Source organism: Falco naumanni, chromosome 4 (assembly GCF_017639655.2).
Source record: "Falco naumanni isolate bFalNau1 chromosome 4, bFalNau1.pat, whole genome shotgun sequence".
Classification (NCBI taxonomy): Eukaryota; Metazoa; Chordata; class Aves; order Falconiformes; family Falconidae; genus Falco; species Falco naumanni.
The window spans coordinates 31,078,419-31,106,088 of record NC_054057.1 but is presented as its reverse complement, the minus strand read 5'-3'; the positions used below and the strand labels follow the sequence as shown (position 1 = coordinate 31,106,088).

General features: G+C 38.4%; 2 protein-coding genes and 1 long non-coding RNA gene across 4 annotated transcripts in view; 1 reads left to right on the top strand and 2 right to left on the bottom strand.

Moving 5' to 3' along the window:
• Positions 1–1,248, bottom strand: part of AGMO (alkylglycerol monooxygenase) — a 195,169-nt gene extending 193,921 nt beyond the window's left edge. Inside the window, exon 1 of one of the 2 annotated variants that reach the window (XM_040590914.1) lies at positions 1,076–1,248. In XM_040590914.1, coding sequence (XP_040446848.1) covers positions 1,076–1,204 — 129 coding nt within the window. In that variant the 5' untranslated portion in view covers positions 1,205–1,248. The remainder of the gene's footprint in view (positions 1–1,075) is intronic. The other variant, XM_040590913.1, reaches the window with a different exon arrangement.
• Positions 49–9,152, top strand: LOC121086749. The gene is made up of 2 exons (XR_005827448.1): positions 49–363; positions 7,906–9,152. It is a non-coding gene; the product is annotated as an uncharacterized LOC121086749 (long non-coding RNA).
• Positions 9,153–19,106: 9,954 nt separating this feature from the next.
• Positions 19,107–27,670, bottom strand: part of MEOX2 (mesenchyme homeobox 2) — a 55,140-nt gene continuing 46,576 nt past the window's right edge. Inside the window, exon 3 of the mRNA XM_040592958.1 lies at positions 19,107–21,300. Coding sequence (XP_040448892.1) covers positions 21,076–21,300 — 225 coding nt within the window. The 3' untranslated portion in view covers positions 19,107–21,075. The remainder of the gene's footprint in view (positions 21,301–27,670) is intronic.

Sequence of the window (27,670 nt, the reverse complement as noted above, 5' to 3'; positions counted from 1 at the left end):
CAGCGCATGCACAGTCTGCGTTCACAGCAGCTGTCTGCTTACCTTATCCAAAGGGCGTTTGCTGATAACAGCCATCAGCGAGGGAGCTGCCGCATACTACAGTTCCCAGAAAGCTGCTGACGATGCTGCACTGCTCTGCGCAACCCAGGACACCCCCATTGCAGCCCAACAGCAGCTGCCGAGCAGCAGTCCAAGGGTCACCTGGCAGAGGAACCAGTCAGAGCTACCAGGACCTGCCTGAAAACTGCAGATCCTCAAGCGATGCTGGACTGAATCCACTTTGACAAGGGCAAAATAGTGTTTATCTGCTGTCTGTATGAAAAGCTCACATCGGTCCAGGTTCAGCAGGAGCTGGGTGCCAAGGTCAGTGCCATAGGTAGGACAGAAGGGTGCAAAGGTGCCTTCAGGGAAGCGGAGAAGCAGGCAGGGCCGGAGGGAGGGATATGCTGCTGCCTGCTGACAAGAGAGCTCTCACCCCTGACCTCTGTACTCCTGCTGTGGAGCTTTAGGAGACTGCATGGTCCCAACACAAATATTTGTTCTCAATTTTCTTAAACAACCTTTAATTTTTATTTTAGATAGATCTTTTTATTTTTCTTTCTTTAACCAAGCGTGTAGCACTTGCCTTAATAGCGCAAAGAGACCTGACTTTCTGCTGACTTTGAGAACTATAATAGCCAAATACAATACCACATTTTCTGGTTTGCTCAGTTCAGTTTGCTGTCCCTGCATCCTGCAGCACTGACAACCTGAACAACGTTAGCACCAACCCTCAGATGTGTGGGGTGCTTCTCTGAACATGTCCGCTCCTGGTATCAGGAGGAAGCACCTGAGCCTTCATTTAAAATACATCAGAGCGCACGGTTAGGCAGGCAGCTTGCAGAGAGAAAGCCCTGGAATGCAAGCAGTCAGTGCAAGACACGGTATTTGATCTTAATGTGGGTGCCCTTTCGCGGACATCGTATCCCCCCTGGCCGCCGGTGGCTTTTAGAAAAATGGCACGCGGGAGCTGCGCGCGGGGCTGGTGGGGGAGGGCGGAGGAGCTGGGGAGGGGGGGAACGGAGGGGGCTCTCACCTTCTCCACGTAGTCGGGCACCTCCTCCACCGTGCGGAAGGCGCTCTCCCCCGGCGACAGCACGTAGAAGAGAGCGCGGAGCTGCTGCCCGGGCGAGGTGGCCGGCGGGCCGCCCCCCTGGCTGCCCATGGCCCGGCCGCGCCGCCGCCGCCGCAGGTGTCCTGACAGCGGGGCGGGGGAGGGAGCGCCCGGCCACACCGCTCCGCTCCGCCCGTGCGCACCGCACCGCTCCGCTCCGCCCGTGCGCACCGGCCCCAGGCGCGGCGCAGCGCGGCCGGCCGTGCTTCCTTACCCATGGCGCTGTCGGGGCTTGAAAGCTGGGTGCTTTGGGGAGAGCCTGGAATTTCTTACTTCTCTATGGATCCTGCTGCTCTGGAGGTGTTTGGGGGTCTTTGTACATGACATCACACGCAGGCCACTTCTGGAGTCAAGAGAAAGCCCTCACACCTGCCCACTGCGTGTCCCCCATCCCTTCTCACCCGCAAAAACCTCCGAGCAGCAGAGCTCAGGCTAGCCTTTTTCATTTTTAGATGGGTTTCCACACACACAACATTTTGGTCAAGTTTTGACTTCAGCATAAAAAGCAGAATTTTATAAAATTAAAATGTTAAGGGTTTTGTGAGCCAAGCCAAGGTGTGCTTGTGTTGGCCTTGTAGTTCAGCTGTATGGGTCAGACCAGCACTCTTCCCATTAAGAGTTTTTATTTTGTAAACTTTCAGAAGGGCTTAGCACAGCTCCAGTCAACATGACTAGAAGCTATCTATTACATTTTCATTTACAAAGGAATGTAAACTAAGAAAATACAAAGAAACGGTGCAAATATATTATGCTAGGTCCTTGTAGAAAACAGCTTTTAGAAATGGGAATAAAGACAAGCTTTGCACATTCAGGCCTCCAATGTGAAGCTCAGGAGCATGCATTTCCCTATCAAATGTTTGACAATCATACTCTCTATGTTCGGCGTTACTATAAATAATAATCTTTGTGATAAAATAGATTAACCAGAAATAAAATAACAGAATGTCCCACAGCCCCTTCATCTCAAGTGTTCAGGCCCACTTACGGTCTTTGCAGAAGAAACGGGTGGCAAAATCCTGCTGCAAAGTATTTTACCACAATTTAAATCCTGTCAGTCAATAAATCAAGAAAAACTCTCTACTGTGAATCAACCCTGACTTTTAGAAGGGAACTATGACAGGTAATTTCAGCTGAAGTTTCTGTTTAGAAAAAGAAACATGTACGAATCAGCATTAAAATAACAAACAGGGCACATTTGTGATGTTTTTATTAAATATGTTGCCTTTTAAACAACAGCGGGGCAGCAGGTTTAAACAATATTCTGCAGTTTGAATAATTTAACAAAGTTGTAGTGGATGAATGTCAGAAAATTACTGGAAGGACCAATAAAATATTTTACTTTAATCTGAACAAAGAACAAATATTTTAAAATGGTGAAAGATTTGAGCACTCATTATTATAGTTTATACTAGTACTATGATACAAGTAAAAACTAATAAACCTATTAAAATGCTTTAAAATTATACCCTAGTGCTGTCAATTTTAGTATTGATTCATGGTAGTCACAGGTTCTTACAGAAATTTATTAATTTCTAAAATCTGAATTCATGTAAATTCCAAATTTTCTCTAAATCACACAAATCAACACTGGTCTGACCAGATCCTTCATTGCAGGCAATGACACATGGTAGAAAACGTTTGCTTTTTCATGTATGTCAGCCTAAGTATTTCTGTGGCGTTACTCTCACATTCAAGGTCCTTGACCTCACCCTAACCGCAGACACCATCCCAGCAGGCCGCACTGCTGCTGGTGTTCGTCTTGCTCCGCCATCAGCTCGCAGAGTTTAAATGGCTAACACTTAATCCCACAAAAATAAAGTGTTGTTAGCAGTGAACACTGTCTGGGGACCACTCTGGTGTGAGAACGATTAGTGGGGCAAGGGAGCCCATGACCACACCAGGTGAGATACATTTCAGGTGCCACGGAACCAATACCTCTTATCACACCACTCTGGGAAAGAAGAGAATCCATCTGTTTTCTGGGACTCTATACTTTAAAATTATTATTTTGGACACCCATTTCAGTGGAAATTATCACCCAAGTATCACTATACTGAAACCCTTGTTTGCAATACTAAAGGAAAGAATTTGGGCTTGATTATGCCTCACAGGGGAAACAGATAGGTTATGTTTTCCAGCTTCTGTGTCCAAGGAAAAATAGATGATAGCACTACAATAGCTACGCCTCTGGTGAGGAAGGGAACAATTTTAAATCCTGTCTGCAAGATCTATCAATTTTGGACAAGCTTCAGTAATCTGACTCTACAAATGTAGCTGCTGTTTTCTATTTAAGCCTTGAAACTTTTCATGTTTACAGTACTTGCTCTTTTCTTTGTTAAGAAAGGAACAGGGAAAAAAGCATCCAGCAAAGTTGCTTTAGTGGAAGCTCTAACCCTCTAACAGACAACATTCCCTCCATTCAGTGACCTTGCAGAGTTCTTTTTGCAAGCATTTATTATTTTAATTATTTTATTTTCTGCAAAGAGTTAACTACTATTTTTCTTTTTTACAACTGAAAAATAGAAAAGTAGGTATTTCCCATCCTATGCCACCATCAAAAATGCAGAAGGATGTTCTGTCTGGAGACTGGGATTCTGCTGTTGACTAGTAGATCATTCCAGTAACTAAGGCAACAAAAGCCTCTGTTTTACTTAGAGGAAATTGGGGAGCTGGCCTAACACGATCCGTAGGTGGATCATACTTTGTTTTCTCTAAAGAACTCCATTCCACCCACTTCATGAACAGAGAACGCCCAGACGCTTCCTGTTTGGGTCTCTCAGAGCACTAAACCAGCACTAAATAATAAAGTCATAAAGGGAATTAGGGCAGGTTGAATTTGGGATGGGCGATATAGTCTGCCTTGGCAATCATTCACAGCAAACTAAATCACATCCAGAACAGAGCTGGGCTTAGTGTGCTCTTCTTACGTAGTAGTATCACTGAATACAGAAACACTTTAAATGAGTACATTGTGATGAGCAGATGTCAGATATTTTTTTGTATCACTGCTGTAGGTATTCAGCACCTATATTCATGCTTGGCAATGCATCAGTGTTATAAAACTGGTATTATGACATATTTTTAATGTTGTCATTGCCCTTTATGAACCCTACATCATACAGTACCTTTAAAAAATTACCAAAGTGTTTATTTGTTCTTTTTGTATAAGCTATATGTATTAATACAGAACTCTTATTAATAGCATATTACAGACTCCAGAAACCTGAAGACAGGGATATTCTGCATATTAGTCAATGCCATGCCCTTAGCCACTTACTGCTACTTTTTCATTTCTTCTATGCAGGACTGCTAACCATACAACAGTGCTCATATATGATCCTTCTTCAGTGCAACTTATAAGCAAAATCAATTTATTCAAGGGTTGCCAAGACGTCCAGAGAAAATAATATACCCTCCCTGCAGCCTGTTGGGGAAACTTGCTGATAAGCATACATAATAGTCTTCAAACTTTATCCTTTATGTTTGTTTATTATTATCTATTCTTGCTTCTATAGAGGGAGTGTGTGTGTATTTTGGGGTTTTTTGGTTTGGTTTCAAACACTGGTATGTCTGATACCTTTCTCCTTTCTCTTAAGAATGAAAAAATTAAAGTTTTCTGCAAAAAGTATCTTGTCTTCTCTCCCCCCCCTAGTGTACTGACCACGGGGATCACTAGCACCTTAGACTCTGGTCCCCTACTTAGCTGACTGAGATGGTGACTTCCTGCTGGAAAATGGGTGGGCAGCACCGCTCTCTCCTTCATTACTGCTAACAGGCTTCCTCCACCATTTACCTTGCCCTTGCAGAGACTGACAGGATTCCTCTGTGAGCTGACAGACCTCGAACTCACATAGCAAGAAATTAAGCCAGAAAAGAAATAGGTTTACATTTTTCTACTGCTCTAGTGAGCCAAGTGGCTCATGAGAGGGTCTAGAAAGTGCAGGAGGTGGCATGAAAGCCCAGGAGAAAGAGGGCAGGACCACACAGCTACAAACCAGAGAGGAGAATGAGGTGGAAACAGGATGACTTTATTTCAACAGCAGCAAGTTATTAGATCAACTGAACAGCTGATGAAGTCACCACCTCCTGTGCATTTGCCAAAAACATGGCTTCAGCAGGTTATCCTACGTAAGCACGCATCTGCATCCAAACAGTTGGTGCTTCCTTTACACCAGCACTTCAGTAACTGCTCTTTTCAAAGTTACACTTTTTTTTTTTTCAAGGCCAGTCTCTAGCAGGATGGATTCTTCTATTTGCCTATTCACATGACTATATATGTTATATACTGTGTTTTATGGATGGGTTTTCTCTGGGCATGAAAGCTCCCTGGTACTCCATGTTCTAGCAGCCACACATGGATGCAGTCATATGGCATCTTCTGGAAGGAGACGAAGGTGGTGCTCTCCTTGGGATCTACAAGGGACCATCAGACTGCAAGGAAGCCAAGAGGGGATAGTTCAAGAGGTATAACAGAAGAAAGATGTAGAAAGAGATTAGGAGGCAAAGGCCTGTTCAGGAAGAGGACAACAGCATCTCAGAGCTGCAGGAATGAGGTTCTTGCGGAGACCAGAGGAGCTCTGCACAGGTTGCTGCAATCCAGAAAGCCAGCTGAGACATACAAGGTCTGAATGTAACGGCTCACCCTGTTAGGACACAGTGAGCAGCAGGGGAATTGGCATTCATGCTCTATATTTTTATTAGTCCTCAAACAGCAAAAACTCAGTTCTCTGTATTTCAGAAACTACTTTGGTTTCTTTTCTGTTCTAATAAAACAATGTTAGAGATAGAAAACCCTTTTGGTTTAGTTGCTATGCTGACCGCAATGAAGATGTGCGGGGAAATTCATCATGAAGCTCTGGCTGATTTGGGAGGGCCAATCACAAGCAGAAAGCCCTCTAACATGTTTGCATTTTATCCTTCTCAAACAAAGCTGTAATGGCAAGAAGATCCCAAGAGAGCCTAAGCAGTGGTTTCAGCCCTCCCCCACTTCCAGCTGCTGTGCACTTTTGGCACTTTCCTTGTGCAACCCTGGTGGTCATTAGACACTGTGCTGAGCCATTTTAACATGCTCCATCAGCAGAAAAAAATAGCCCAACAAAACAAAATGCTAAAACTGGCTTGAGTTGTTCTGGACTGAAGTAGAGATAGACATTCACAACAGAAAAGATGATCAGGACAACATGGTGGTCCAGACTCTACCCTGCTGAGGAAAGCTTGGGAATTTCAGAACACTAAACTTACCTCTGAATCTTATCCCTAAGCTCTGTGGAAAGATTTGTCAATAAACAGGCATGCGGCCTGACTAAATGATTGTTCAGCCTCTGCCTACATGCCTCTTTGGCTGGGCTGTTCAGCTGTCCACGGGTGGGCTTCTAGGCTGCCCCATCTACTGGGTGTTCAGCTACCAGTCCACTCAAGAGGTGAACTCTTAATTGGGTCAGTTATTGGCACTCTCTGAAGTTGGCTTCTTGGGCCACTTATCTCTGCACAAGCTGAAACAGCTCCAAGCAGCTGCTTTTAAGCCATGAGCAGCCCCACACCAGCTGACTTGTTCATGCCACAGCTGCCTAATGAGTCAGGAGGCAGTCATCAGGGTGCTCAGGCAGGCTGAAGAATAAGGCAGAAAATTTTAAGGGTGTTTTTCTGTTATTTTTTCAGCATTTTCTGTTCTTGAAATACTTTAACCTTTTGTTCCTACCGAGGAAAAATGTGTTTTGTTTTTTTGGTGGGAGAGGGGATGGGAGTTCCTGGAAAAATAAATTCTATCTTCAAGGCAGGCCTATCAAGTAATTTTAGGAGAACAGCCTGCCCACCTGTTGTGATTGTTTCCAAGTTTTACTTGGCATGCTCTGCAGTGCAATTTCTTGCACTTTTATTTCTGAAAATCTTTAGTTTATTTGGAACGCCAGGGTTCAGGTTGCTGTATACTGTAACCTATATGGTATGTCAGAGTTATATGGCTTACAGCCTTGGATACAGGATAGCTCTCTTATACATCAAGATCACTTGAGCAGACACATTATAACCTACTTAATAGGTCTTTGTACTGTCTGACCAGTGATTAATAACTACTTGTTATCACCAAAATAGTCTTTCATGTTTTTGAATTAGGAGCATATGAGTATCAACACCAAGTAGATCCAAAATTATGAAACATCCCATGACGCGAGCTATATAGCACATGCTGCCGCTTTATTGCATGTGCGCAGCAGGAACAGTTTGGGTAATTACTGAGTGGAAGCATAGGAAGTACCACCTTTCAAGCAAGACTAACCAAAACGCTGGGTTTTTTTTATTGTAAAGAACAGTCATAGAGAATTATAAAGATTATGCACATGTATCTGAACTTCAACAGGAAAATAAATAGTTTTCATAAATTGACACTGAACATTTTTAAAGATGTATTTTAGTACCAGCCACAGATGCACTTGATAAAAATCACTTGGTAATATTTTAAATCTTGATATCTTCAAGCATCATCTGGCCTTAAATCAACTATTTTTCTTTATCATGAGGAACAAGGATTATTTTATTTCCTAAGATAATCACCTGGTTTCTGTTCCTTCCTAGCCTGCAAATCCCTAGTCCTAAGGAGATACTATTTTCTGTGGATTATTACCTTAAATAAAGTACAGCATGTTATAAATGCCAAGTGCAATTAATGCATTTGAACAAAATAAAAATAAAATGCTTAGCTACCAAAGGTGATAGAACACTTTCTGAAAGGTGGAAATCCCCTTTTTTTCTAACAGATAAGTTACCTGGCCCTCTGGCAGGCAACAAGCCTCCTGTGCCAGTAAGCCTGTTAGATGAACACACCCACCCCACCACCGCAAAGAGGGTCTACAGCCACTGTGCTCTGCCACTCCAGAACTAGTACTCACCTCTGGTCCAGCTGCCCCTGTGCTCCCTCTTAGCAGAGTTTGCTCCCTTTCCTTGGAATCACCGTGCCAATGCTGCAAATTCAGGTCTGAGAGCAAAGAAGGAACCTTTCTCCTGCTGCCAAGTCAGAAGCTGCAAACCACCTCTACCCAGAGAATCTACATCCACAAGCAACCTCTCACTCCCCTTCCTTTATTACATCCTGCAGCTGATGCTCATGTTCCTCCAGGGGCCCTGTGAAAACCCTGTCCATCACCTGCTCATCATCCTTGAAGCAACACTTCCTACTGCTGCTCCCTTAGTGCCTAACTACCTCTGCCAAAGCACACCTCCCACTCTGAAACCACTCCAGGAAGAAACACCAAATGCTCCCCATAGCATAAACCTGCATCAGGGCACCCCTCCTTGCTCCAGTACTTTTGATGCGTCCCAGGTAATTTATCTGTCATGTGTTGAGGACCAAACCTCAACATTGTGCAAACCTCAATACTGTGCAATCCCATCCTACCTAGAGACATTCCAGCATGCTCTTCACCCCCCAGCTGTCTCTACTAGCTGAAGTCCTACTGACTTGAATAGGTTCTTTCTTAATCAGCAATCAAAGAAAGAAGTTTCAGGCCCTTTTTAATCAGCAGTCTCCCTTTCAGAAGATAACTAACTGAAGCTGTCAGCTCCAGAAGGCCCTGGAAGCTTTCAGAAACAACTAAAAGCTGAAATTTGTACCGAAGAAAAATTAAAACCAGAGCAAAAACTAATTAATAAACACAACAAAATCTGCAAATTGTTAGTGGGAAAAAATGTTATGAAAAAAACTTGAAGGAAAGCAAGCAAGTGAAAAGTTATAGAAACCCTGAAGTTTCTGGAATATTTGAAATCTGGAGCAGAATCCTAGTTAGAGGTCCCAGTACAATTAAAGACTGCCATAATGCATAAGCACTGGAACTGTCTGTTAAACTTAGTGATAAATGTTTTCAATCTTTGAATGCTTTTCATTTTGCAAGCTTGAAGTTCATTGCATGCCCCATACCTTTTAATGTAGTATGCAAAGCAAGAATAACTCTAAAAGTTATTTGATAAAATAAATTATTGAAATTATCAATAAATGATCAATCAAATTACAAGCAGTCTATATGTCACATTTTACAATAACAAAAGCTTTTTTTGCCTTTTTTGTCCTTTTTTTTATATGATGAATATAAATGAAAAGTAAATTAAATTCCATTTATACATACACATTACTTTGAGGAAAAAAAGACTACTACAGAATTCACTTACGAAATGCCTATTTTTTCCCTCCTTCATTCTAGTTCCAAAATTTAGTTCTCCATATATTCATGAATGTTTCTAATCTCTTTTTATATTCAGGGAATTAAATAGGCTTCAAATTTGTATGTCATAAGTGTGGAATGTATTCCCTGATATTTAGTTGTGGGGAATCCTTCCAGTGTTACAGAGTAACTTATATAGCAGCTGTGAACAAGATGTCCATAAGGTTTTCTTTGCTGTGCTGTTTACCTGTTCTGAAACACTTACTGGTTTAATGTCTGAGCCAAAGACCAATCAGAATAGGAAGATTTGTATGTGTAGCGTTTTGGGGGATGCTTAGGGGCTTGTGGTTTTTTTTGTGGCAATTTTTCAAGATACTGGGAGACAAAATAGTGGAAAATTAGAAAAAGATTTGCCAGAGTCCAGATGCAACTATCAAGGTCAGTTCTGTCTACTTAGAGTAGGTTTTCAATGAATCAACTCCGTAATTTTGACATGAATCATCTCTCTAGCTTTTAAGAGACTGATGAGCTACCTGGGGAATGCATATTCATTCTTAAAAGATTACGAAATCTAGCACAATCTGAATAGTCAATCTGAATAAAGCAACACAATTTATAAAATACATTCTTTTGCATTTTTCAGGTTGTTTTTTTTAAAAACAAAAAAACATTACATTGACCTCACAACTCTCTACAGTTACTTGTAAATTGGTGAAGATTTTAGATCATGGTTCTCAGTTAATAAAACTGCTGTTGACACATTTGAGCCATTTCTGTAACATCATTAGTCCTTACTTTTGGGCCATGAAAAGGTATTTCTTTGGATTTGAAATGCAACAAGAGGAAGGGATGGGATTGGAAGTGGGGAAACCAAAAATAAACACAGACTTTCTTATACCAACTCTTCAGAATTCAGAGAATAAAGTTAATACTAGCTTCACACTCTCTTTGAGAAGTGCCACTGAATATCAGTATACCTTTGGAGCCCAGGTGTTGTCACAGAGCTAAAGGAATCTGAAACGCTGATCTGTATCTCCAGTTTAGCTCTCAATATTTGTTTGCCTTTATAGTATTTTTCAGCTCTTTTATGTTTCAGCCTGTGCAAACCCTGCCTTTTACTGTAACGCAGCAAGCAAAAAAACCTGTTAATGAAAAGGCTTCTTAGAGGATTCTTTACCTTTTTTTTCTGTGGGATTTTTTTTTCTCTGCTGGACGCTAGATATAATGATCGCATACATATCTGTATTTGCTTTAGCATACAGTTCTGTAGCTGACATTAGTATCTGCAATGAGACATTTAGTCTGTAATTCTGTACCACTAGGTAAGCAAATAGTGTGAAAAATGTTGATATCTGTCACATCCAGTCATTCTGTTCCAGTGAAGCACATTCCTACATAAACTTCCTCCACAGACATCTTGTCTTACTGACATTATCATACTAAAAATGTCTTAGACCTTATGCCAACTGGCTTTTCAGAAGCTAAGGGTTTTCTTTTTATTTGCCCAAATGAGAAGGAGAATAAGTTCTATGTTATTTTTCTTGGCTGTTTTGGACAACTGAAATTCTCTGAATTGTTCCATTGCTCACATAAGTATTTAATCTAATTTTTTTTTTCTGAATCACACTTGTGCAGGATGCCTAAGCCCCTGCAATAGTGTGAAGACAACCCAAAATTTTTCGATTTCCTAATATAAACAAAAAATGAAATATGAAAGTAGCATTCTAACTCAAAACATTTTTTTACAAATATATTTTCTACAAGTTTCAATTTTGTTTTGTAAATGTTTTGTCTGTTGATAGTTTTGTTGTGAGAGGGTCACTTTGCAACTTGATTTAGAGTGAAAACTAATTTCAAATATCAAATTTTCCACAGAAGAATTAAATTTTCCAAAAAGTTCACAGAATGATACTCTGTGGGCATAGATATATCATAAAAGTAATAAATATAGTCTATGAAAAGTTTTGATTAATCAGGTTAATTAAATTCAGAGGAATTATTTGATTTCATCTTGGATAGGTCACTAAGTCCTCACCTGATTTTGTAACTTAGAAACACACAGAAAAAGATCTTAAATTCCTTATAAACAAGATATCCTTATTGTCTTGTGAGCATCACAGCATCACTTGTAAAATGAAATCTTATGTTTTATACCAGGCTAAGACATGCTTGTACTTGAATTGGAGATCAGTGTAGGAATTGAGCTGATGAATTTTTTTGCATACATTGTCATCCTTTCTTTGCATTTGAGAGATACAATGCCAAGGCGTGATTTTATTGATGCTATTCTGGGGAATTGCCATTTCTTAGTTGATCTGAAATCACAAACTGTATTTTATAAAAGTATTTGTTGTAATTATATTTGGCTTTCCTAATTCACTTTTTTTAAAAGATCCATGTTTTTTTTCCAGATAGGAGAAATTAAAAAACAGAGGAGTGAAACCCAATGTCCTAATTAAAATCCAGTTTGTGTAATTGCAGTAATCAAAGTGGTGCTAAGTGATCAAACTGCAGTTGTGGTTAGGTACGTCATTACTCACATTCATTTCTTGTGTTGTCATTCCCCAAATTGTTACACAGCTGTGAAGGTTCCCCTCGGAGAGAGCTGCACAGCAGTGATAGGCAAAAGTAGGGATTATAGGTGCTTATGGTTTGCATAAAGCTGCATATGCCTTTCAGCATGATTCTTTAGATGCCAGTTTAAATACCTGGATGATAAGATAATCTTTTGCTGTCAAAATTTTTGAGAAAACTATATCCGCCTTGGTCCTCAGAGCTTTATCAGACTCATCAACAATGACTACAAAAGGACTGTTCAGTGAAAAAGCCTTTTTTTTCATATTGCTGTGATTTTCTGCTATTCTGAGGCAGTGGAAGGTGTTTGCATATATCTTGCAAATACGTTAAAGTATGGTCTCCTACTAGAATTAAAATAAATCTCTGTATTGAACTGTCAAGTGGTATATTCTCAAAGTCATTCAAAGGGCCATTGTAGGCTGGACTCAATCACGAAGTTACGGCTTAATCCTCACTTAATCTGTATCATGAGCAGGTATGGGATGGATTTTAGCCATTAATGCATTACAGTACAGGAACTATTTCAGTGCAATTTTCAGTTTTGTTTCGCTTTCTCTTTAATCAAAATGTGTTCATCTAAGCCTCTATTCTGCAAATTTAATGAAGTACCCACTCTAACAAGTAAATACTAGGATTTTGATAGGTATTCAACCTCGGCCAAGAAAGGAGTTTAGGGTTTTGTGGCTTTGTTGTGTAATGAAATGTCAATGGTACATTTCAATAAATGTATTCATACAAAGTCTGCTTTTAATTTCACGAGATCCTAACTCCAGCTTCATCACGCTTATCTTCGTGCCTTTGCTGGATCTTTAATTCTTCTTTTGTTAGTCTCTTAAGAGTCCGTATAACTTTTAACAGGAATCTGGCTGAGCCAAAAAGGAAATCATCTCAATAATGCTGCATGCCAGTGCTTTGTGTACATCTCATTATTGCAATATGCTAAGTCAGTCAGAGGCTGAGCATGATATTGAAAACACAAGAGGAAGCCCTTAAGAACGTCAAACCGTTCTTCGTAGTAGAAGACTGGTAGTTCAAAATCATCCAGATGTCTCAGGGTTGATCAAAAATGTAAGAGCACTAGGTACCCTGTTACTTATAGGACAGCTCTTTATCTCAGTGTCGTATCAATCTATTGTAAATATTTTGTCAAGGGTTCTGCATGAGGCTGGGGGGAAAGCTCAATTGCTTTCATCACTCATAAAGCAGACAATGCAGTCTTACTGTCAAAAGGAGTAAATGTGCCTGTGCTTTCCTCATGCTCATTTTTTTAAAACCACTAATGTCATTCATTCTGCACACCAAGATTATGAAGAGTAAAAGGACTGCTTTATTCAAAATGTCTTCTGAAAACGGTGTAGGAAATAGGAAGCCTTGCATTTATGTTGATAATCCCTCACCTCCTAACAACACTCATCTGCTAGGGAGAGAGAAGTGTTGTAACATCTGGCTCAGCGTGGTGAGTTTTCATCTTCTGTTGGGAGGACTGATGTCATGTAAGGGACAGAGGAGCCGACTAATTATCATAAATGAGAAGCAGCAGCAGTGCTTGTCCTGGGAGCTGGGGCTCGTGGGTCAGGCGATTGGCTGCCTGCAGCCTCTGGTGTTGATTCTGGCCCATTAACCATCCTATTAATCTTCAAAAAGCTTTATAGTACGAGTGTTTTGGAGAGTGAATATAGGTGAGAATTTGCAGGTGTCACTCACACAATACAGCCATCTTCCACACTCTTTTCAACAAACAGCTCTCCCAGTCTTTTAAAGCACAGAAGGAAATTCTTTCCACCACCTTTTACCCTATCTGAAATCTTTGAGAGCATCAGGATTTTTAACATTTTGCAAGATGGCAGTGCAACTGTAAAGGAAAAGAAAGTCAGCTCATAAGCATCAGAAGGATATTTGTTTTGGAAAATTTATACACTTCATTCAACCCACATCCTTTAACTTTCAGGTTTTGAGTGTCACCGCAATGTATACTGCTGCATGAGTCATCTCAATCCTATATCAACCAACATTTCAATTCTCTAATATTCTGTTCTATTCTTTTGGGAAAGAACAGAACACAAGAACAGGGCAATTTTAGGCAATTCAAAGGTTTTACCGTGCTTGACACCTGACTTCACTTTAGTAACACCTGCCTGAAGAATAATTAGCAGGCCACTTTTTAAAGAAAGAACTTCCATACACCACAGATGGCATTTTTCATACCAGACAGGCAACGATGTATGTTGGAAGTGAGCCAAACTGTCTGCAAAAACTGTGAGAAATTCAAGACAGACATCTGAGTGGAAGGAAAGTTTTACCTTCCTTGACACCCCTACCCCCCTGCAACCACTCGGGAACATCTGTTCAAACCTACCTCTATATATAATGTGTTTTATTTTTCTTATCTACTAATGCCACAAATTACAGGAGAAGGAAAGCAGCATAGCAACTTTCTTTTATATTGGTTATGAAACCTACAATTTAATAACATAATGTGACGATTTGCCAGCTATATAAATCCTGTATTATAAGACTCTTAGAACCAAGAACAAAATTTTCTTAACTGACTGGTAATATGGAGTCCTCAACTCACATTTCCATAAAGTGGTCCTAATTTTCACTGTGTACTCAAAACTTTGTTGAAATCAGGATACTGTGTGTCATAACGGACACACAAAGTCAACAGTCACTTTGGAAATTACTGGTTAATGTCTTAATCCCGGACTGTTCACTGATTTGTATGAACTTTTGTGTGTACTTTGGGCTAAATCCAAATCCCTGTGAAATCAATCGTAATCTTTCCATTGCCATCTACAGGCTTTAGATGAGGTCCTTTGCTTCCTTAGAAGAATCTTTACTTCTTGCTTGCAAAAAATATTTTATATAAAAGAAGTTCTGAAAATTCTTCATAATATTGTCATCAGAATCATATGTCTTATGCAAATATGCTAAAATTAGAAAAGTAACAGCTGTGTTGTACTCAGTATTGCTTATGAACTCAAAAATTGTGTATTTTGTTTCCACAGTTCCAGTGAATAGGTATATATGTAGGAATTACAGAAATACATATAGAAAATTATTTACAATGTGTTGTAATTCCAAACTAGGACTTTTTTTCTCCCCTGGTAGTTTTTACTCTCTTAAATGCATTTCTGTGGTGATTGCATAAAATTTTTCTAAGGGCACTTTTCAAGATAAACTTTTAATTTGGGAAAATGCCCATTTCAGTATTTTCTCAGCTGTGCATGTGACTTTCTTGGCAAATAATGTGGTAAGCACTCAGAATAGGCATATTTCTGAAAACCCTGCAGTCCATAAGCAAACATAAGTAACATATACAGTGTCTATATGTTCATGGTGACACTAAGGATGAGAATCTGTCTCTAAATCCTAAACCACTTTTATAGGTATTTGCCATGTTCATTGCTTCATATGGTCTTGGAGCGCACTTTTACAACACAAAACCCATGATATTATCATGTGGTTATAAGACAAGAAAGTTCCTACAGAAAACAATTGTGCTGCTTACTTAAAGGATGAGTGAATCTGAAACGTGTTGGTCACTAATGTAAAATAACATTTTATAGGGTTTCATTTAATGCTAAATTTAAAAAATTTACAAGTATAATCCAAATGTTAGCAGAAAAGTACTTATGGCCAAATTTTCTGTCTCTTGAGAGAGAGAAGTCTGTGTACTAGTAATGTTGTTTTGTTAGACATCAGAACTGAATATTTACATTCAAGTATATAACCTTAATTGATATAATATATAAAATTTTCTAAAATAATCACAATGATACACAAAAATATGAAACCATATATAGAAATAACAGGGATGTGGCAGTATGTTTTATTCCAGTCAATTAGTCCTCTGAACAGAACTAATGCCATTTTAATTATTATTTAGTGTCCTGGATCACATCCTTATACCTTATCTTAACTATAACTTCCATTTGTGCTGTGAAGAACCACATATTTACCCTTTTTTTGTGAATCCTATTAGGGAAGGAGTCAGGGTTGCAAGGGTTGGAAAAGATTGTCTTAGAAAGCACTCAAGGGCCAAATATAAAAAAAGAATAGAAGAATAGAACCAAGTCCTCCCAGCAAATCTAGTGGGCACTGAACCTAATCCCAAAAGGCTTACTGGGCGTATTATAGATGGTGGCCAGAAGAAATTCCTTGAGTCCCTTGCTGTTTATCAGTTAAAAAGGCTATTTCAAAACTTACTTTTCTTTAAAAAGCCTTGGAAGTCTATCTACAGAAAAGAACTGCAAAAATTGAAACTATGTTTATTTCCTACTACAACTACTATTTAACAAGGTCTTCGTTTACAACAGTTTTTGGGGTCTCTCCGTTTGTTGACTAACCAAATCTGCTTCCTAGGTGATTGTTTTCAATGGAATGAAAGTAAAATTTCACCAGATTTCTGCAGATAGGAGTCATGACAGTTCAGACGCCAGAAAAAGGACAATGACTTGCAGATTTGCATGCACAACTTGGACAGGAGTAATAAATGGCTGAGAAATTTCTGATACATTTGCAGTTTGTACAGATGACTGTGATAACCTCTTATTATGCCATATGGAGGCCCTGCCTAGCAGCCAGAGGCCTTATATTACATTGACATAGATTCCTACACTGTAGCTTTCAGCTGCAAATGATGTCAAAAGACTATGGACTTAAAATGAAAATGAACAGAAAACAAATGAGCTCTAGTAAGTCCTCATTAATCTGAGGTAATAATGTGCATCATCACTGAAGCCCTGTGCCAGTTGCTGCCAGCTATCAGCTACATTGCCTTTTCTAAATGAATGTAGACATCAGGTCTATAAAAGGAATTCTCCCTTTCAATCCACACACATTACATAACTATATTAAATTACAGTACATCATTGGTTAAATATTACTCTCTAAAATTTCTTGAATCTTGTAGCCGATCTTAAATACTGCATGTACTCTATTAAATACAAGCTCACCCAAGAGACATAGACTGACTGAAGCCAGGAAATTCTAAATGAAGGCTGAAGCTGATATTTTGTCCCTAACTTATATGATTCCTCGTAGATACTAAAAGTGCACGTCCTAATGGTGTTTCTTTCTTTATTTGTACAAATAATATTATTGCAGCAGTCAGAGCCTTCATTTTAAAAAGCAGGATACTTAACTGCCTTGAAATTTGGCCTGTGGTGGAAAGACAGAGTCTCTCCTTCTTGTTCTCCTTTGACTATATTTGAATCTGATGGAAAAAAAAAAAAAAAAAGAAAGTCAAGAAAAGATAAGCATTTAATTAAATTCCCAAACTATTTCCAGTTTGTGTTTTAATAAATTCAGCCAGCTTGCAATGGTGATATTTTAACCACACTTCTTGAACTGATATTGTCAAAATAAAACTGAAAACAATGAAACTAAACAAAAACATAAAATAAAAACTCAAGAGTTATAAGGGAAGAGAAAGAAACTTTGCAAATATTATATAGCCTTGTACCTGAGACAGCAGAAAAAAAATTCTTATCATCCATCATATTGAAAATTAAACTGTTAAACATCACTGCCTTTTTGCAGTCAGTTATATTTTCCGTGTATGTTCCATAAGGGTACACAATTTCTGTGTCTGGTTCAGTAATATGCTAACAGAACATCAAAGAGAGGTAGGCTCTGGACAGATATCAAAATTACTGTAACTCAAAAAATACATCATTATTCTCAGAAGCAGGATTCATTGACAATAAGTCATGAACAGTGATTAGCCACTATTTAATAACAGGAACTAATAAAGATAAATAAACCAAACTAGGTTTCACCAGATTTCACTCTACCACCAAGTGCTTGCACAACTTACGGCAAATGACAATTTTTAGGGCTTGATTTTGTCCATCTGTTAAATGATAGTCTTAGCTATACCATATGGCTAGATTGGTAGAAGAACCCTGTGTTAGATTGCAGACAGATAGAAGCCAATGAAGGTCAAACAAAACTTGAAGTTACAGTTCCAAAGCCTTTATCCATAGCTGTTTTCAGCCACAAAATTGTGCTAAACCTTTGATAAAAAGTCATATGTTACAGCAGGTGATTGAACCCAGGGGCTTCCATAACACACTTTTTGAGTAATCAGGGTATTTAGAACAAGATGAGACATCATCTGTGTCGATGAGTCCTGAGCAGATCTGCTAACCCACAAAGCGCAGTTAAAGTGCAGAGTGTTTGTTGCTGCTACGTGTGGCTTGAATTTGAGCTAGCTGAAATCTGGAAGAAGCATGTCTGTATTTCTGTGGGGCTGTGCTTGTAAGTAAATTCCTTCAAGACCATAGCAGGAAGCTCGCTGTGCTTAGGCTTCATAGCTTCCACTTCTGCCAGTGGGGAATCTCTGCACCATATTGCACTTACCAATGGTGTACCCACAACACAATTGTTTAAAGCCACAAGAGGTCTTCAAGTAATCTTAGCACCTTACAGCCAAATTCAAAGTCTGAGCTGCTCTTAAAGCATGGGAGGTGATCAATTGTTAGTCATCTTTTTTTCCCTGTAATATAAAATTACATAATTTGGTCCTTTGTTTGAAGGCTTATTCAATTATCTAAACAAAAATGTCTCCTAGCGCTGTAAATTCATTTGCACATATTTCTCTCTCTTCAACCTATGCTTTAAGTCTCAAGACATTCAGTTAAAACTAGGAAAATGGAAAAAGACTACTATCTTTCTCAACAGGAAAAAAAATATCTTCCTGGTAATGAGATTGTTATGGCTCACAGATTGCCATCATCACACATACTGGCTGTTCCCCCACTCTAAATATCCCAGTCAAATCACAATGCTGCTAACAGAATAATACACCTCTCAGAATGCCTTGGGCTAGGAGCACATTGCTGGTGCATTTCAGGTAAAGTAAAGCACTTCCTATTTTCTTTTGTAAGATGTCAGTTCAAACTTGGCTGATCCCAAGATTCAGTCTGAAACTTTTTATGAAAGACAGCAACAAATGGTTTTGCAAACCTGAAAAGGCGTTTTTTGCAAAGAGTATTTGAAAGACAATAATTTTCTCTCCCCTCTTTACTAGCAATCAAAACACATAATATTTGACTAAATCTCTTGTTAAAAAATGTTCTTTGAAAAGTCAAGATGCTTTTTTTCAACTTTTCATTCTAATTTTTCATTTCAAAATTCAGCTCAGTTTCATTTAAGAAGGAGAAAAAACCAGACAAGAATAAAAAGTTTTAGTCGGAATCACTGGGGTTTTTTTCCTGTTTTGATAATCACCACCACAACCCCAAAAAACTTTTCCTTTCCAGCCACGAAATTAAAAATATCAGGTATTCTTACTTCTCTATCCTACTCCCTTTCTCAGCAGTTTTGTAGGACAAAGACACTTGAGAAAGAACTGAGAAACAAATGTAAAACCCCTTAACTGCTGGAATCAATAAAATGCTCTGAAGTCTTTAAAGAAATACTTGGATTCCACTGGATCCCATTGCATGGATATTTTAAACTAAAATGATCATGACAACAATTAATGTGCAAGAAGGATCAAACCTACAGTGGAAAGTATTTGGAACACAGACACAGAGTTCTTGATCGCATTTAATTTTTATGGTGCCCTACTGCTCTACATAGCGGAGCTTCAGTGAATGCTCACAAGCATTTACTACATTATGCACGTTTCTTACTCAGCTTCTTCTATCACACTACCCAGTCCAATTAATCTCTGATTATTTTTTTGTTTGAGATATTTTGGGTTTTTTTCTGCTGAACAGCTTTATTGAACAAAGGCATGATAATGTAAGTATGCATCCCTTCCTCATATTTATTCCTTTTCATCCATTTCAACAAGGTTCAACAAAATAACCCTTTATATTTGCTCTAAACCTGGAAAAATGGTTGAACAGACTTTTGTTGGTTTTGGCTGAATATATCATTAGCTGCTAGATGCCTTTTTCCTGCTAAAGGAAAGAGTTTCCCAAACGGATCAAGGTAAAAGGTTTATCCAAGATTAAAAGCTTAAATTTGAAAATATAGTTTTGTGTTGTCCACAGGCAGACTAAGTTCCGAAAGATCCAAAAAAGGCAGAGCTGCTTAGGCATTTTACAAAAAAAACCTTTAAGTATCCAATGAAATCACTGTAGAGAGACCAGAAGTATTTAAAAAGGATTATTTATTAAACATATTTCTTTACAAAGTACAATCAATGGTTTGCATTAAAGTTTGGGGTTTGGTATTTGCCTGTATGTACACAAAAGCTTAAAACAGAAAATGTGTCTTGATTTTACACATGGGACACAATACTGAGTTACCTTCATATTTCGATTGCTATCAACATAAGCAGTTGATAATAACTTTCAGCTTATCTGCTGTTTTTTTTAAACTGATGATGAAGCGACAACATTTCTGCAGAGTGTCAGTATTTATCAATGTACTCAATTATGACAAAGTAGAAATGAAAAATCCTTTGGGACATTTCCACCGAGCATGAGTGGAACACGACATTTTTTGGTAGGTTACTGGACAATCCTTATGATCCTAAAAATCATTTTTTGCAGTTATAAGATAAGAAGAATTGAGGAGCTAGGTAAGTTTAATAATACCCTATTAGCAGCAGTTGATAGTAAATGCAACATAAGGTTTGTTTTGTCTGTCATACAAGGACGTGTCCTAGCAGACACTATTGTGGTGTTCTCTACTTGAACAAAAGTATCTGCATGTATTGTATGTCTTTGGAAAAACAAAACAAAAATAAAGAGACAAAAAGCCATTTGTCATGAGTGACTATTGCCATCAGCTAATATGAATGCATTGCTAAAATTAGTGAAGACAGGAAAATGCTGTAAGGTAAATATATACAGAGTTAAAATACATTTCTTATCCACTAGATAGTGATTTTGTGGCACTGTGGTTTTCAGAATATAACGTCTGTTGAGAGCAATGTAATTTTCAGTGCAAGCTAAAGCAAAAATACCTGCCCGCTGTCATAAACATGACAAACAAAACTGGAATGTTCAAAGTAAGTTTGTCTTCCACTTCTCCACTCTTGAGGCACCTTTAAGACATGGCACTTACTGTAAACCATCTAAAAATCAAGAAAAGCAGACACAATAAGCCTGAATTTTTCTTAACAACTTTAAAAATCACTGCCAGAGTCACTTGCATACGTAAACGATGCCTGTGTAAAGCTTGCCAGCAAAGCATCTTTCCTGAGAACGGAGCTGGGACACTCTCTGTGTATCATAAGTGTGCGTGCTCAGAGCTGTGATCGCTGTCGTGGCTGTCGTCGTTCGCTAGTGAGTCCCCTGTGTGCTGGAGACCAGCTGCGCTGATGCCAGAGAGCTCGGAGGGGAGCAGCGTGCCCTTTTTCACATTCACCAGTTCCTTCTCCCGGGCCGCTGCCCCTTGCTGGCCCCCTTTTACCCGCTTCCACTTCATTCGTCTGTTCTGGAACCAAACTTTTACCTTCACAGAAGAAACACAAAACAAGGAAAGAAAGATGGGGTCATTGAAGGTAATAAAGATCTTTCTAGCTGTAACACAGCACTTGGGGTTTTTTTTCTTTTCTTAGCTTTTTTATGTGCCTTTCTGTCTGTATGGTAAACAGCTTAGCAAGCCTTCCCTGAAGACCAGGAAATCCCATTCTGGATAGGATGTGAACCCTGGGGATGTGCGGGTAACGACTGCGAAGGGGGGTAAGGAGTTTACTGCAAGGCGGCAGCCGGGCTATCTGCAATAGATAGCTCCACAGGAAGACCTCGGAGCCCTTTAGAAAACACTGACAAGTTCACATACTCTCGAAAAATGTATTAATGCCATTTCACAGGCAAAGAAACAGAGGCAAAATGGTTCCCATCAAGGGACTGCGCAGGAGAACCCACATTTCATTTGACAGAATCCCATCTGGTTGCAGGGACCCATACTGCTGTCCCTTGGGCTTACAGTGCTTTTAATTACCCTTCAAAAGAGGGTAGTTGCTTTGGAAAGGAACTTGCAATGAGAAGTTTGCATTGCCTTCTGCCTGTTTCTGTAAACTGGTGGTGAGTTTCAGGTGGAGCACTTTAAAAGCTCTTTTTTTTTTTTTCGGTGTTACTTGCTGAAGTATCTGACAGAGCATTTGTTACCATCAAAACTTAGAACTTCCCCTGTCTATTTCACATGTGTATTTAAATTATTCTAGTTGACTGATCCTTGATTCTGCTACATTTAGCATTTAGATAAGAATGGAAAAGAAATTCATAGCATGACAAATCAAAAATCTATCTGTATTTAAATCACATGAAACCCCTAGATTTTACACCAGCTGAAACTCATTTCCCCTCCTCCCCATCTCTGTATAGAAATATATAGGGGGGAAGTAAACATAAATTATTTGCACAGTTCTAAAGTACCAGCACTGCAAACCGCAAGGACTTTTTTTCAACAGCCAAAAGAAAAGGAAAAAAAAAAAAAAAAAAGATGTGCATAGCATCTGTCAAATATATTAGACAGGATTAAAGGCTGATTTCAAATGAACTTAAAATACTGTCACTGAAAACAGTATGAATAGAAGATGGTTGGGTTTGCTCCATTTAGAGTTAATGTTGCTAAAAAATCTCATGTGTTTGTGTCTGTGCAGCTCTTCACATGAAGGTTCCACAGAAAAATAAACAATGTCTGCAACTTTTCACTTGGAAAGAAAGCAAGAAAGCTTGCAATGTTGGTGTATCCTCTGCTGCGTTTAGCAGAATGTGTTTCAGAGTTTTAAAAGAAACAGCAAGGAACAGGCACAGCAGGACATATTGTACAACATGAGTAATAGAGCCACAAAAATGCTGTTTTGCTGAATCTGTCTTACACATCCAGGAAACATTGCAGTTTTTAAACCTTTACTATCACTTTGAATTTTAGATTAAAATTTTACTGCAATTGAACTGATAGTTAACATCACTATCCGTAGGTATGTTTGTGGGAAGGAAGAGAGTTATATTATTTTTTTTTTAATTCTAAATTGCTGTTAAAGCCAATATGAGCTGTTAAAGCCAATCACTTGGGAACAGAGAAAAATGATTCCAGGTTAGTTAAGAGCCTCAAAGAACAACACATCCTTTCCTTTAGTCAACTCATCAGAGCCAAAGAATCTGGCTTGTAAAGTGAAATGAGTGTAAAGGGGAAGGTATTTATTACTGGCTGCTGTGATGTTGGCAATTATCATACTCAGGTCACGTATCAGAGGTGTCTGTGGAAACTGTATTCAAAAGGGTACAGCATTAGTACAACATGGGCAGCTTTCTCAGGGAAATTAAGATTCATTTTGTTTATTTTGGGGTTTTAAGACAATGAAGTTTCTTTCGCAAATGGCGCTGCTCTACTGTTGCCAAACAGTGCAATAGATGCAACTGCAGTAATAATCTAAACATCAAAAATAATACACTTTGGATTCAACCCACTACCACAGAATATTATCACTCTTCTTCTGAAATAAGGGCCAAGAGAATTTTATTCAGTAAGAAATAATTAACAGGACTGAAGTGGTGTTTAAAAGAACTAAGCAATTCTCTGGGTATTTTCATGTCTTGGAACATTCACAGAATAAGTCACAGCACTGAAAGCCTAAAACAAAATAATAACGTATATAAAAAGTGGTTTCAAGAAAAATGGCAGTAGTGCATTTGAAGCAAAAATTTCACAGCATAGCCTGGATTCAACCTACTTTAACTAATGGAACAGGAGAGATCCAGGCAAGCCACCTACTGGATGCATCCATTTCACTTTTGGATTCTTGAGAAACTGAAGCTAATACTGCTAGAGTCATCGTCAGGAACTGTTCGGGGGGGACAGAGGTGAGCCCGATGATTACTGCCTGACTCCTGATGCAGGTGCTCATTTCTGTTCTCCTCTCACAGACAGAGCTAAACTCTCACATATACTGGACAGACATTTTTTGACTGTTTTCTACTCCAATTTAGTAGATTAATCTTTTTTGGTTTTGTTGTTTTGGTTTGGTGTTGGGTTTTTTCCCCAATATTTTGTTGCTGCTGCTTTTTATAATTCAGTTTGCTTCACGAAACCACAGTTGAGAGCAGTCTCTCTCCTTGAGCGTTACGCCCAGGAGAACTGAAAGATTGGCACCGGCTTCCAGGTAATGAGTGGCTGAGGACAGGCTGAGGAATACCTCCTCATTGAGATCACCCACCCTCAGACTAGCTCATCCAGCCATGCCCTAGAATGCCTCCAGCAGGGATGAGTCTAGCTCAGCATCTTTACATTAACGGATAAAAATCAATTAAAGGACAATGATTTCTCTTTTTAAGAATAAGCGCAAGATACATTTATAAATTCCTCAGAGGAACCAGCATGCGACTATGTCTGCACATGACCCACTGTCTGGGAAACACAGCATTTAAGTAAAGTAGGGCTGAAAGGGCTCCAGCTACCTTTGCATGCCCTCCCTTGAGTGTAGGAGGAAGAAAATGGTAGTAATTTTAAAAAGAAAGAAGGGGGGAAAAAAGGTAAAAAAACCCCAATGTTCTCGGCTTTTTTATTAATGACTTCAAATAATCTGTATCTGATTTACTTAAAGAACATCAAATAAGAAATTACTTGGTATGCCAAAGATTATTTTCAAAAGCTAGAAAACAATTATAGTGAAATTTATCATTGAAAATGTTATGAGTTTATTACGATGTCCTTTCCTGCATTAACGTACAGCAGGACTGTTTTATGAGGCAATACGTTAGGTATTTCTTCTATGTATTTCTTTATGTCCTCCATTATAAAGTATTGAAATCCATTTTTGACCTGATCCAAAGTACACTAACGTCAGTGAGTTTTTCCATAGGGTTCAGTGAACTTTAGATGAAGACTTTAATGCTCATGTGCTAATAATATGAGACAGGTACTTCACTTGTTATTTCCTCTAGAGATCAAATTCAGATATTGGAATTCTGAACTTCCTTTGGAGTTGAAGAGTCAACTATGGAGGGTATAGTTGTTACTGATACGTGATCCATCTATATTTTAGTACTAGGAAGGAAGTGAAGGAAACTTTGTGCAAAGTACTTTAGAGTATCAATTTATCTGGATTCATGGAAAACTGTGCTTTTCAAACACACAACTTAGCACAGAACATGCATCAGAACAAAACACCCCGAGAAACAAAAAGAGGAGAGGAGGAAAAAAGAGGAAATAGAACAAAAGAAAGGGAGAAAGATCAACAGAAAGAAAGAAGAGAACGACTGAAAGAAAAATAAAAAATTAAAACATAAAGGTAAAGGAGAGAGAAAAAGCCCTTACCGAAGTGAACTTGAAAAAATCTTGAACGTTTTTGTAGTGAAAGAACTAGCTTGTGACATTTACAACTTCTATATAAACAATATCCTTTTAAATTAGTTTAAAGATCTACTATGACAAACGTGATACCATAGGTTTTACAAACATTTTAATGCTGTTTTTTAAAGTCTAAGTTAGCTCTAGCAGGAGCTGAGAGTGCTCACCACCTCCCAGAATCAGGACCTGATTGTCTATTATTTATGAAAATGCACTCCCCCTTCTCCACCCTCTGACTAGCACAACTTAACTATATAGAGCAAGCATATGTATGTACAGAAAACAAAGGAAGTGGAGGGAAACGAACTATATTAAAGATGATGGTAGCATGAACAGCTGTTTCTAAATCAGCACTTACAAGCCAGTCTATTGAGCACATCTGCTCACTGGCACGAAAGCACAGTTTCTTTTCCCTTAGTCAACAAGTCATTTAGCATCTGCATCTCCACATCTGATGATTAGACTGTTACTTAAGATACGAGTAAATGATTTCACATTGTGCATCTCCTGATGTAGGGTGTATTTGCTGTGACCAATTTATTTAAAGATCTATGCTGTAGGAATCATGGAAGAAGATTCCAAACAAGGAGGTTGACACTGTTAGTTTACGTTACTAAAGTAATCATTATACTAATTTTATATATATATATATATGTGTGTGTGTGTGTGTGTGTGTGTGCGCTTAGTAGGCTTGAGGACCACATTATATGCTGTCTTGCCTGTGTATCTTTAATAGATCTTCATGATGTGGACATCAACACACCATTTTGGTTCTGAATGAGCATATCACCTAACCTTCTGATTTAATACTCCTTCTTCAGCAGTGCACTTCAGCCATACTAACTTTAAGAATAATTGACTTCTACCATGCTCTGAGGAATGCAGAGTTCCTTTTGACATGGGATATTAGCATTCTGTACTTACAGAGAAAAGCTAAACAGATACCTTCTGTAATTAATGAGTATTTCTTAATAAAGACATCTTGTCTGAAAAATTAAGCATGACTGAATTCAAACCACCTTAGTTGCATTGTCCGTTGTCTCTCTTCTTTTAAGAAAAAAGACATTTCTTTTTAAAAAATCTATTTCCTGAAATGAAAGATTATTTCCTAAAATTAGGTTTTCTATTCCAGGTTTTAATGGCATAAATGCCAAACAAGATTAAAATTTGAGGCCTGATATCTCACAAATGTTAAAAATTAGAAACAAGAGCACTGTGCTAGCTGAAGCTGTTATTTTGCTCTAAGGGATGCCTATTTCTACATATGTGTCTGAAGTCCATATCCCAAGTTCCATGTTTTATTGTAACTAAACGATGTCTCAAGAAGACCAAACCACTAAGCCTTTCAAGCATTCTTCACCTGGTCAGTCATTGTCCATTTTCTTTTATTATTATTTTTTTCTAATCTATCAATTTACTTTCCTCTAGTGCAGACAAACATATGGATAACAAAAAATAACCTCGATTTGTCAAAATTTAAAAAAAAAAAAAAGTTTATTTTTCAACTTTCTTTGGCTCTGAAAATGTTCCCATTATTTTTAGATAGTACACTTATGCTGCCAAGTTTTAAATAAAGTCAAACTCCTGAACTTATTACAGAAATCACTGGTAATATAAAGCTGAAACTTACCTTTTTGCATATATAGAGGTAGCATTTTCATGGTAGTTTACTCATAAAACTTATAAAAGCAAATAGGAATGTAAAAGAGAAAAGTTTTTTTTCCTAATCTGTACTATGAATGAATATAAGCGTTAGAAGAATCAAATCTATTAGTTTAAAATATTTACAGAAATGGTAGTCAGAGTTATCATTTTACTTCAGTAACTAAAGATAACATCAGATTTTAAATAGTTCATCTGGATTTCAAGTATGCTGGATGCATAAGAGAGTAAGTTAAGGTAGTTTTATTCAATTAAACTTAATTTTCTTCCTTATATAATTTAAAGGAATCAAATTTCTATTAAAAAACCCAACCATCTCTTAAAATTCTTAAAATTTTGAGCTTAAAATCAGTTTAAATAAATCTGAGTATTAAATGCCTTCATAGTTATTATAAAATAGTACCAAAATACATCAACTGGAGAAAATTAACTTTTCATTGGAAATCAATGAGTGGTACCAGAAGCTTCTGATTAAAATTGCTTAAGTCACCTGCTCACCGATCCAAAGCAATCTGCTCCGTGTTACGTTACAGAACTTTGCGCAAGCACTTTGCAGCAGCTGTTGAGAAAAAGGGGAGGTTTTGGCAGGTGCACAAAGGACAGCTGGAGCTTTTGGCACCCAGGAAGGTGTAGGAGTGAGTTCTAGTTTTTTGTTACATAGAAGTCAGTTGAGGCTTGGGTACTGCTTAGGTGATAGATTCTCTGTTCTACCTCCCACGTTTAGACAGGGTTGGAATAGACATTCTATTTCAGAGGGGATCAGTGACAGGAGTATTTCATTCCAGTTGCAAAACATCTTTGAGAGCACTCAGTTTAGCTCCCTCTACTCCATCCAAAGAACTACCACCTTCTCCACCAGTAATGT